This window comes from Pinus tabuliformis, chromosome Q, assembly GCF_031772625.1.
Source record: "Pinus tabuliformis cultivar Carrire ecotype Pingquan chromosome Q, CPIR1, whole genome shotgun sequence".
NCBI classification, from domain to species: Eukaryota; Viridiplantae; Streptophyta; class Pinopsida; order Pinales; family Pinaceae; genus Pinus; species Pinus tabuliformis.
Window position 1 is genome coordinate 158,247,889 of NC_142296.1, and position 12,017 is coordinate 158,259,905.

At 38.5% G+C, this 12,017-nt stretch overlaps 1 protein-coding gene across 1 annotated transcript; it reads left to right on the forward strand.

Moving 5' to 3' along the window:
* The first annotated feature begins 7,448 nt into the window (after positions 1–7,448).
* On the forward strand, positions 7,449–9,300 carry LOC149218738 (uncharacterized). The gene has a single exon (XM_089384141.1). It carries the CDS (start codon positions 7,712–7,714, stop codon positions 9,140–9,142), a length of 1,431 nt encoding a protein of 476 aa, XP_089240267.1. The 5' UTR covers positions 7,449–7,711; the 3' UTR covers positions 9,143–9,300.
* Positions 9,301–12,017: the final 2,717 nt, after the last annotated feature.

A 12,017-nucleotide genomic window follows, 5' to 3' on the forward strand; every position in this document is an offset into this window, starting at 1 on the left:
ACCCACCTGAAAAACTTCCAAAAAGTCGCGTTATAGACAACTGCTTTTTAGCTTCATGGACGTTAAAAGAAGTGAACATTGTCATTTTGTTCACAGCTAGTGAACATAATGAACAAAATGCACAAAAAAAAAACACAAAAAAAAAGCACAAAAAAAAGCACAATGCTAGTGAACACTGTGAACAAAATGACAAGGAAAACACAATGCGACCAATGACTGAATTGACCAAAATAAACTATGATAAAAATGAACATTTTAAACGTTAAAAGGAGAAAAGAAATGAATATTTTTTAATGTTTTTCATTTTCTGGGTATTTAGATATTTTGTTTTTTTTTCGAATTCTTGACCATATTTCCGTCAACACGATGTAAACTAGCATTTGCACCACATGTTGCAAAGGAAACGCCGTAAGGCAATGATATAAAAAACAATAGCATAGAAGAAAGAAGTCAAAATTTTATGCAAATGACATAAGAAACAACAGCATAGAAGAAAGAAGTCAAATTTTTATGCAATTTTGTTTCTTTACCGGTGTTTATTTGTTATCATCAACAAATGGCTAGATCATCTATTCATATTACCAAGTGCTTTCAGTTCATAAGGTTTATCCTAAGGTCCTTGATGGATGCCAAAACTGTCTTCTGACATTGCTTGATGAACATTTGACAAAGGATGAGAACAATGATGTAATTGAAATTCAAAGATTATGAATAAATAAGGAAGACCTTTATATAAGGGAAATTAACTCAATATGTTCATTTTAAAGATATGCTATCACCAATATTAATATTCATTAGGTTGGGGACAAATAGAAAATTAGCATTAGGTTTCTAACATCCAAATGGTCTCACCATTGTTTGAATTAAGCACTCCTAGTGATAAAAAGAGTGAAAATATGTTAAAAATTGGATTCTATGAGCTTCTAGAGGCCATTATGTTGTCAAAGATTGCCCGAGGTGAGAATTAATCAAGTGTCGGATACCCAAAAAACCAGCCATTGGATTTAGTAAACTACAAGTAAAGCGTGTTCAAGGTGTAAGATCGAATTTACCATAATGAGCATAGACAAACTAATTAGTGGATAGGTAGTCAAACAAACTATGTGCTTCTAAAGGAATTATGTCGTCAAATATTGCAGATGCCCCAACATGAGAATTAAACAGGTGGATGATACTAGAATTAGGTGGATGATACTAGAATTTGAATGTGTAACATCAAAGTTCCAAATGGCTAGTTTATAAAGAGAAAATTAGTAAGAAAGGAGCAGGGTAATCTTATATAATTTCATTGGCTTCACATTTGAACATTATGTTGTTCTGAACCATGATACCCTTAATTCATATATTAATTCAATGGAGTTGCCCTCTGTCAGGCTTGCCTGGGCATGTATTTATTTATGTGAGGTTGTGGCTAGTATCACAGTCACATGTCTCTGCCTTTCGTTTGCATGGATCTATGCTGGGCCCTGGCCGACCAGTAGTCTGCTCTACTTTCCATTGGTGCAACAGTGAGACAGAGCCTTGAACAAAAGTTCAGTCTGGTAACGTAATAGAAAAGGCATATGTTCTTGACTTAAAGGGATGACCGGCTGGTGATCTCATATGTCGTTTTCCCATTTTCTGAGCATTCACATCCACCACTTCTTTAAGTATCGCTTGTGTTACAAGCGAAAGTTAGATTGCTTCTCTGTGTTGAATGATCCACTCAGGAGATTAATTTGGGTGTTAGGATGTTTAGCCAGTTTATAATTGAAATCGTGTAGAAAATTAATGAGAATTTGAAATCACTATTTTATTTCTGAAACGAAAAAACGATTTAAACACATTAATTTTTTTCACCATATTCCGATGAGAACTGGGCCATCGGGGCAAAATTGTAGTTTCAATAGATAATGCATCTCCTCAATCGCGTAGTCTAAACAAATCACAATTTTGCTCGAAAAAAAATAGAAATTCTAATATGATTTTGAGAAAATTTCACAGAATTTTTTGAGAATCTCGGATACCACTGTCAAGATTCAGGATTTTGGGGTGCCCTCCTCTGTTTTCAAAGTCTTAATTTATATTGGAGAAGGGAATGACCAATGTCTTTTTATTTGCATTTTTGTTATACACTAAAAGAACTACTAGTACCCTTTTATCCACAATTTCTCTATACAAGGAGCATAGATTTAAATTTCCCAAAAAAAATAACCTGTTACAATTTTACAAAATGTTAAAAGACACAACAGCATGAATACAGGGTATGCCAGCTTCCTTTTAAAAGCTTTGCACATGAAATCGAGCTCGAAACTAGATCTGCATAATCTTATATAATGTGACCATGATCTTGCAACTGATGCATGAACTCCCTCTCCTGGGTAACAAATCTGGCTAAAGCAAACTTCCCAGCACTTTTATAGGCATCTATAACTGCCTTGAACATGAATTCGTTTGACTGAAAACCCTTATGTTTCATTTTGTAAAACATTCTCCTAACAGCGTCTACCAACCCTAGCTTCCCATAGCTAATTGTCATACTTGCATAAGTAATTGTATCTGGTTCAAGACCTTTGGCTTGCATGATCATGAACATGTTGTAAGCTTCATTAATCCTCCCAGCACTACCAAGTGCATATATAACAGCATTGTAAGAAGACACATCAAAATCCAACCCAGAAGCTCTCAGTTCATCACAAGCTTCCAAAGCTTCAGCATGCATCCCCACTGCAGAAAAGATTGTCATTCTCAAGGCCTGAATACCATGTGGAAGCTATACAAGGAGCATAGATTTAAATTTCCCAAAAAAAAATAACCTGTTACAATTTTACAAAATGTTAAAAGACACAACAGCATGAATACAGGGTATGCCAGCTTCCTTTTAAAAGTTGTGCACATGAAATCGAGCTCGAAACCAGATCTGCATAATCTTATATAATGTGACCATGATCTTGCAACTGATGCATGAACTCCCTCTCCTGGGTAACAAATCTGGCTAAAGCAAACTTCCCAGCACTTTTATAGGCATCTATAACTGCCTTGAACATGAATCCGTTTGGCTGAAAACCCTTGTGTTTCATTTTGTAAAACATTCTCCTAACACCGTCTACCAACCCTAGCTTCCCATAGCTAATTGTCATACTTGCATAAGTAATTGTATCTGGTTCAAGACCTTTGGCTTGCATGATCATGAACATGTTGTAAGCTTCATTAATCCTCCTAGCACTACCAAGTGCATATATAACAGCATTGTAAGAAGACACATCAAAATCCAACCCAGAAGCTCTCAGTTCATCACAAGCTTCCAAAGCTTTAGCATGCATCCCCACTGCAAAAAAGATTGTCATTCTCAAGGCCTGAATACCATGTGGAAGCTATACAAGGAGCATAGATTTAAATTTCCCAAAAAAAAAATAACCTGTTACAATTTTACAAAATGTTAAAAGACACAACAGCATGAATACAGGGTATGCCAGGTTCCTTTTAAAAGCTGTGCACATGAAATCGAGCTCGAAACCAGATCTGCATAATCTTATATAATGTGACCATGATCTTGCAACTGATGCATGAACTCCCTCTCCTGGGTAACAAATCTGGCTAAAGCAAACTTCCCAGCACTTTTATAGGCATCTATAACTGCCTTGAACATGAATTCGTTTGGCTGAAAACCCTTGTGTTTCATTTTGTAAAACATTCTCCTAACACCGTCTACCAACCCTAGCTTCCCATAGCTAATTGTCATACTTGCATAAGTAATTGTATCTGGTTCAAGACCTTTGGCTTGCATGATCATGAACATGTTGTAAGCTTCATTAATCCTCCCAGTCCTACCAAGTGCATATATAACAGCATTGTAAGAAGACACATCAAAATCCAACCCAGAAGCTCTCAGTTCATCACAAGCTTCCAAAGCTTCAGCATGCATCCCCACTGCAGAAAATATTGTCATTCTCAAGGCCTGAATACCATGTGGAAGCCCACTTTTACGTGCAACATCGAGCTGCTCTACTGTATCCCTTGGAATGCCTCCTCTCTTCAGAAGAATGCCCAGTGTTTTATATGTATTCTCATTGGGTGAAGCCTTTAGTTTTAACATTTGATGAAAAACTTCAGCAGCCTCTCTCAATCTTCCATCTGCAATGAACAGGCTAATGACACTATTAAAAGAAAGAACGTTAGTAAGAAATCCCGATTCTAACATTTCCTTTGCAATTTTAGTGGCTTCATTAAGCCTTCCATTCTTTTTGTATAAGGACAACACCATGGAAAAAGAAAATTCATTTGCCTGCTGCTTTTCCTTCAAGACTTTGAATACTTCTTGTGCTTCAGTCACCATATCAGTGCGAGCATAAAGGTCAAGCATACAGCCTGATAAAAAGGCATCTGGTTCAACACCCAATTTCTGTATGCGTTTGTACGTTTCTTGTGCTTCGTTCAAAAAACCACGTTTACTATAAACCTTAATCAAAGAACTATACACCACAGAGTTCCCTGCAAAACCAGCATTTTGCATTATTTGAAAGTAACGTACAGCTTCTTCCACACATCCAGCTTCAGCAAATGCATTTATCAAGGCACCATAAACAAAAACATCTAGCTCCACACCTGCGCTAACCATCTTTTCAAACATCTTCTCTGCCTCTGCAGCTCGACCCAATCTTCCATAGGCGGCAATAACAGCACAAAATGATGAACCCTGGAGGTTGGGAGTGGATCATAAGCTCCCGGAAGAAACTTGGAAACTGAGGAGGCCAGGCTATAATGACACTGGGTAGCAGACCCCGCAATTACAAAGGAAAAGAACATACAGTAGGTAATGTTAAACGTATGCAACTGGTAAACAAGCTGCAATTATTAAACGGAGATCAGGTTGGCCGATACCACATATCCAAATCGAAGATTTATAACTCTTTATAACGTAGACAACTCCTTGAAATATGTAAACGATATAACATATGGGAAAACACGAGTAAGCAAGGAATTGAGTATACATCACATTATTTTCTGAAGATATAACCGAAGACGCAAACCCCGAACTGGGTATACATATTTAGCAAAGATTCAAAAACAAATTTAAGCAAATGTGTCGTCGATTGCTGGCCATGGTAGCCATATCAAACCGCAGAATAATTAACCGGCACAACTCTATAAACCTTCATCGTCACAAAAGAGAATAACAGGAAACTACATAATTTCAGAGCAGAATAAGCTCCGGGTAATATCTGAAATGATAATCACATTGTCATAGCAAAATTTATTTACATTTGGGAAAAAACCCATTAAAAGCTCTAACCCTCTTCTAAATTGAGCTTTTTGGCTACGAAACAGGCATCCCATAGATGCAGAGAGCCATAGCCACGCTTTAAGTTTCCCCTCCAACCAGGGCAAGTTCTTACCCATAACTGGAAACTCCGCCACTGTAGACACATCGCCCTACCAAGCAGGTTGAGCCAGCTCTGGGTCCCAACGTCCTGCGTTGCATTTCAAATACAGGAAAACTGATTAGGGTATCTGATAGGGCTTGAACGCCTACAATCGCGAAGAACAAGGAAATAAGAGCAGAACAAGGAAATAAGAGCAGAGAACCAGCTGAAAGATAAAACCAAAGCTTTTACCTGTAAACATTTCTGATCCATCGCCAGACCATCAAACAGGACCCAAACAGAGTTACCGACCACCGAAACAGCACTGCGGAAAATGGCCGCATCAGAGCAACCTTCACGGGTGGAATGCAAAACAAATGAAGTCATTCTCTCCACAGTTGGAGATGAGGAAACTCTGGCAAAAGCTCCACCATTGGGTCGCATTGGAGCCACGCTTTAAATTTCCCCTCAAACTATGGCAAGTTCTTACCCGTAAGGAAACTCTGCCACTATAGACACGTTGCCTTACCAAGCAGGTTGAGCCAGCTCGGGGTCCCAACGTCCTGCGTTGCATTTCAAATACAGGAAAACTGATTAGGGTATCTGATAGGGCTTGAACGCCTACAGTCACGAAGAACAAAGAAATAAGAGCGGAGAACCAGCTGAAAGATAAAACTAAAGCTTTTTACCTGTAAACATTTCTGATCTACCGCCAGACCATCAAACATGACCCAAACGGAGTTACCGACCACCGAAACAACACTGCGGAAAATGGCTGCATCAGAGCAAACTTCGCGGGTGGAATGCAAAACAAATGAAGTCATTCTCTCCACAGTTGGAGGATCTGAATCTGGCATCTTCGTTCATAATCCAGTCCGTCCTCTGTCTGTAAGGGGATTTTCCTTCATAAAACGCGGGAAATTTCTTGTGATCGATGCAGGATTTCTCTTCCGATGGAGGAAATTTGAAGCCCTGAAGATCCATTGAAAACTTTGCCTGCAAAACCCTCACTGGAGATAAAAGCTCATCAAGCTCCAAGCTCCTAGAGTCGGATGCCCAGAGACGCTGCCTGCTCAGGGAGATTTGAAGTAGCGAAAAAAACTGTGCGGCGATTTGAAGCTGCGAGAAAAACTGTGCCGAAAAAATATAAAAAACTAACCTAAACTACATCCAACGGTCTGGAACGTTTCAATCGTCTAACATCTAATCTGATGGCTCAAACAAGGACACGGTGGCAATTGGGGGAGTTGATTTCAGAGAGAAAGGCGTAAAAATGTGTATCACAAAAAAATTAATTATTTCATTATTTAATCAATTTATCTAATAAAAAGACTCAAAATTCATTACAACCCTAAATTCTAAAATAAATTTGGACTTACCTCTCAATGTTACCTCAGACCCCAAATTCTCAGATAAGATTAATTTGTTTCTCAATCCCCAAATTCTCAGATAGGATGGCCCACGGGGCTTTGGATTGACGGTGAATGGGTGCCTTGTTAAGGCACTCCTTGCGATAGGTCACCGGTTCAAATCCCCGTGGGTACGTAGGTTAGTCTTAACAAACAAAAAAAAAATAAAAATTCTCAGATAGGATTAATTTGTTTTTCAATTCTTCTTCAAACTTTCGATAAAAAAACTCAATTATATGGAATAGTGCTAGAAAAAGGGAATAATGTTAGGAAGAGGTAAAACTAATAATTCATGTGCCTCAAAAGGTTAGTGTGAAATAAACATGCTTATTTTGATTCATTAACTTTGAGGTAAATAATACTTATTTTTTTTGATTCATTAACTCTGAGATGAATATTTCTGAAAATTACTCCAATGCAATTCTTTCCCGTACTTCCCTTTGAAAATACCTAATAAAATATATCGGGTACTTTTTATAACGTCTAAAAGTTTAAATTATTTTATCACAAAATCAACCCTGGTATCGAGTTATATGGTGGTGATAACCAGATGAACATGGGTTTTTCAAAATATATCTTTGGATCCAAGATACTGTTCCAGCGCTTACTGGCATTTATACATGTAAGGGGGAGTGGATTTGGAGTTGATAAAGTGAGTACCCTTTCCGTTTACAAGAACGGATCTACGAGTGCTGAGAGGATTGAAAATTTTTATTTGAGCCATCCTTCTTGATGACCATCAAATGAGGGTGGAGCCGAGTAGGGCAAATCGATTTCACTGCGTGTATAACGAACATGATCATAGATGGCCGTATGGTATACATTACCAATCAAATGAACTCTGAGATGTTGGACGCCAGTGTTTTTTTATGTTTGTACACGACACTTCCAACCGGGTATGAGTTTTTCTCCACTTTTTAAACATTTCCAAGTTCGGAGTTCCCTGGTGCATAGAAACCAATGAAAGCAATTCAATTAAAACTCCATACAAGACTTCCGCACAGTATTTATTACAACACCCACCTCAACAACAAATTTTACTCCACAAGTGCAGTAAGTGAAACCCTATCTAAAAATGAATCCCAAGTGGACATGGGCAACATTCCAGATTCAGAATTCATTCAAAATGTCTTCAAAGTGGTTATGGAGGGGACATGGAACTGTTTGTCCAAAGCCCAAATCGCCTCCAGGCTAAATCCCTGCATTATGAGCGAGATCCTTCTGCAGATTGGCAGGCATGATGGAAACCTGGCATGGAGATTCTTCAAGTGGGTTGCCTACTTGCCACACTACCAGCACGCCACCCACCCTTACTGGACCATAATCCATATTCTCACTAAGAACAATAAGTTCAAAACTGCTCAGTCATTGTTACAATCCATTTCCCATAAAGGCTTCCTATCTTCTCCAGTAGTCTTAGATGTTATGATAAATGATTATAGCAATTTGGGCACCAATTCTGCAGTTCTGAGTATGCTGATCAATTCATATGCGCAATCCAAAATGACCCAAGATGCAATCCAAGTATTTTATCAGTTGGGTTCTTATGGAATCAACCCCACCGTACACTCTTGTAATATCCTTCTAAACAGTCTAGTCAAGGCCAAATTGCCAACTATGGCCTGGAAAATCTATAGGGAAATGTTGTGTAGAGGGATCGAGGCTGATTCTCGGACTTTCAATGTCATGATCCATGCCTGCTGCAAACAAGGTGATCTGCAAAATGCCGAAGAACTTGTAAATCAGATGAAGAAGCATGGATTCAATCCAGATTTGTTCACATATAATAGTCTTATTTCCCTTCTTTCCAAGAAAGGAATGCATTATGAAGCTTTAAGCATCCAAGACACGATGTTAGAGAAGGGCATTCAACCCGATATTGTAACATATAACACTCTAATACACGGGTTTTGCAAAGAGGGCAGATTGAGGGATGCATTGAAGATTTTGAACGAAATGGGTGATCTGGTTCCAAATAATGTAACATATACTACCCTGATTGATGGTTATTGCAGAGAAAATAATCTGACTGAGGCTTTCAGACTGCGGGATGAAATGATAAGGAAAGGGCTGGTGCCAGGAACGGTGACATACAATGTCCTCCTCCATAAGCTCTGCGAGGAAGGGAAATTGGAAGAAGCAAATGATCTCTTGAATGAAATGGCGGAAAAGGGTCTTGAACCTGATCACTTTACATGCAATACCTTGATCAATTCGCAGTGCAAGAGAGGTAACATGGCTGATGCCTGGAAACTTCGCAACAAGATGTTACAAACCGGGCTAGTTTTTGATGTGTATACTTACAAGGCTCTTATTCATGGCTTTTGCAAGTCTGGGAAAATAGATGAAGCAAAGGATGTCCTGTTTGAAATGATTATTGCAGGTTTGTAATTTCCAACAAGATTTTATAATTAAAGAATTTTACTTCCTCTTATAATCCTGATTTTTACCCGCAACTATAGGTCTGGGTTTTTTTCATGTACAGTGACCAACTTCACCAATAGGATTTGTTGTATCCATTTCCGTTTGTGAGAAATGGGCCTGTTGCAATACTGAACATTGTATATTAATAAATGTCAGGCCAGGTTAACTCCAGAAATTAATGAGTGCAAGAAAGAACTGATGATTTTATTCATTAGCCAACTATTATTTATATACATACATAAAACGGATCAGTTCATCTTCTAGATGACTGTCCAGTTCACCCATCCGTTTCGGATTAGGTGTCAACATTCCCCCCCTTAATCTGAAGGGATGTTGGTGAGTCCAAGCATCGTTCTGAATCTTTCAAGCTTTTCTCTTCCAAGCGCTTTGGTGAAGATGTCTGCAATTTGCTCGTTTGTGGAACAATGACGGAGATGGATTGCTTTGGCCTCAACATGATGTCGGATCAGATGATATTTAGTATTGATGTGCTTAGTACGATCATGGAACTTTGGGTTCTTGGCCAACTTTATTGCAGAGGTGTTATCAATCATGAGTGGAGTTGATTGTATTTGTTTTACCTGCAAATCTTCAAGAATTTTCCTGAGCCACACAATTTCTTTCGTTGCTTCAGCTGCTGCCACATATTCTGCTTCTGTTGTGGAATCTACTGGTACTGATTGTTTGCGTGATCTCCAGGAGACAGCTCCTGATCCAAGACTCATAGCATATCCTGAAGTAGATACCCCAGTTTCTTTGTCTCCATCGAAGTCTGAATCAGAGTATCCAATCAAGTTGAAGTCGTCCACCTGTGTATACTTGATTCCAAGGTCTTGAGTTCCCTTCAAGTACCTTAGAACTCTTTTTGCAGCAGACCAATGTCCCTCACAAGGCTTTTGCATAAACCTGGAGAGGATTCCAACAGCAAATGAAATGTCTGGTCTGGTAGTAGTGAGGTAGATGAGACTTCCTACAAGCTGTCTATACTTTGTTGCATCCTCAAATTCCTTTCCTTCTATAGATGTGAGCTTCAAGTTTTGTTCCATTGGAGTAGAAAGGGGATTGCACTCTGTCATGCCAAATCTGTTCAACAAATCTCCAATGTATTTCTTTTGAGAAAGAAATATGGACTTTGGATGTTGGGTTACTTCAATGCCAAGATAGTAATGAACATAGCCCAAATCAGTCATTTCAAAATTTTTTCCTAATTCTTTCTTTATGGATGCAATATAGCTTTCATTGTTCCCTGTCATTAAAAGATCATCTACATATACCACAAGATATACAATTGTTTTGCCAACTTTCTTGACAAATAAAGTTGCATCATCAAGATCAAAATGTTTGAAGTTGAGTTTCAGAAGATGCTCAGTTAGTTTTTCATACCAGGCTCGTGGTGCTTGTTTGAGGCCATACAAGGACTTCACAAGTTTGCATACTTTGTGTTCATGTCCTTTCACAGCAAATCCTTCAGGCTGGGACATAAAAACATTCTCTTTTAGATCTCCATTCAAGAATGCAGTTTTTACATCCATTTGATGGACTTTCCAACCGTTCTGAGCAGCTAGTGCAAAGAGTGTCCGGATGGTGGCCCATTTTGCTGTGGGAGCAAAAGTTTCCTCATAATCGACCCCTTCCTTCTGTGCAAAACCTTTTTCCACAAGCCTAGATTTGTGCTTGTCAAGTGAGCCATCAGCTTTGTACTTGTTCTTGTAGACCCACTTGCAGCCAATTGGTTTGGTTCCAAATGGAGGATCAACTAGCTTCCAAGTGCCATTCTTTATGAGGGCATCATACTCCTTCTGCATCGCTTCTTTCCATTCATCATGAGAAGCAGCTTCTTTGAAGGAATTTGGTTCAAAATCTGTAGACAAGTTCAATTCACAATCATAAGTAACATCCATATCAACAGGTGAATTAGAGTTATCTACATCACCTCCATCTTGTCGGTTTGTATTTCTGGTTCCTGCTTTTCCAATTTCATCAGGATGAACACTTTCAAGTGTCTTTGTCAGCCACTTTGGGGGACCTTTCTGAGATGGTCCAGGCTGTTCTGTTGATTGAGTTGGGACTGAATCAAGATTAAGTCTCCCAATTCTATCAATTACATCACTTAAAGCATCATCCGTTGTTGGAGTGTCATGCAGGGGAGATTGTTCTTCAGAAGAAGATTCCACATGTTGATCTAGTATAGGAATCCCCCCTTCAAGATGTGGAATCTGATTATCAAACTCTTGGAATGATTTCGGTTTTGTGAATCTATCCAAGCGATCAAGTTGCCGCTCAACAACACTGTCAGATTTGGATGATTCAAGAAAAATGACATCTCTAGATAAAACAAACTTTTTATTTACTTCATCATAAAGGCGGTATGCTTTAGATGTGTTTGAATACCCCAGGAAGATACACTTACGACTTCTAGCACCAAGTTTGTTTCTATGTACCTTTGGTATTAAAGCATAACAGGTGGAACCAAATATCCTGAGATGTTTTACCGAAGGAACATGTCCATACCACAATTCATAAGGAGTCTTGTTTCTTATAGCACTAAATGGACATCTATTCTTTATATATGCAGCACATAGAACAGCATCAGCCCAAAACATTGTCTTTACATTTTTGAAGAAAAGCATGGATCGTACCATATTCAAAATTGTTCTGTTCATTCTTTCAGCTACACCATTCTATTGAGGATTATAAGGTACAGTTGTTTGATGTTTAATCCCATGTTGGCGAAGATAATGTTCAAATTCATTTGATGTATATTCTTTTCCATTATCAGTGCGAATAGACCCAATATGAGATTGTGCATCATTTTCAATCCACTTATGAAAATTCTTGAATG

Excerpts from the sequence above, each read along its gene's own strand:
- LOC149218738 (XM_089384141.1), top strand. The coding sequence starts at position 7,712 with ATGAAAGCAATTCAATTAAAACTCCATACAAGACTTCCGCACAGTATT.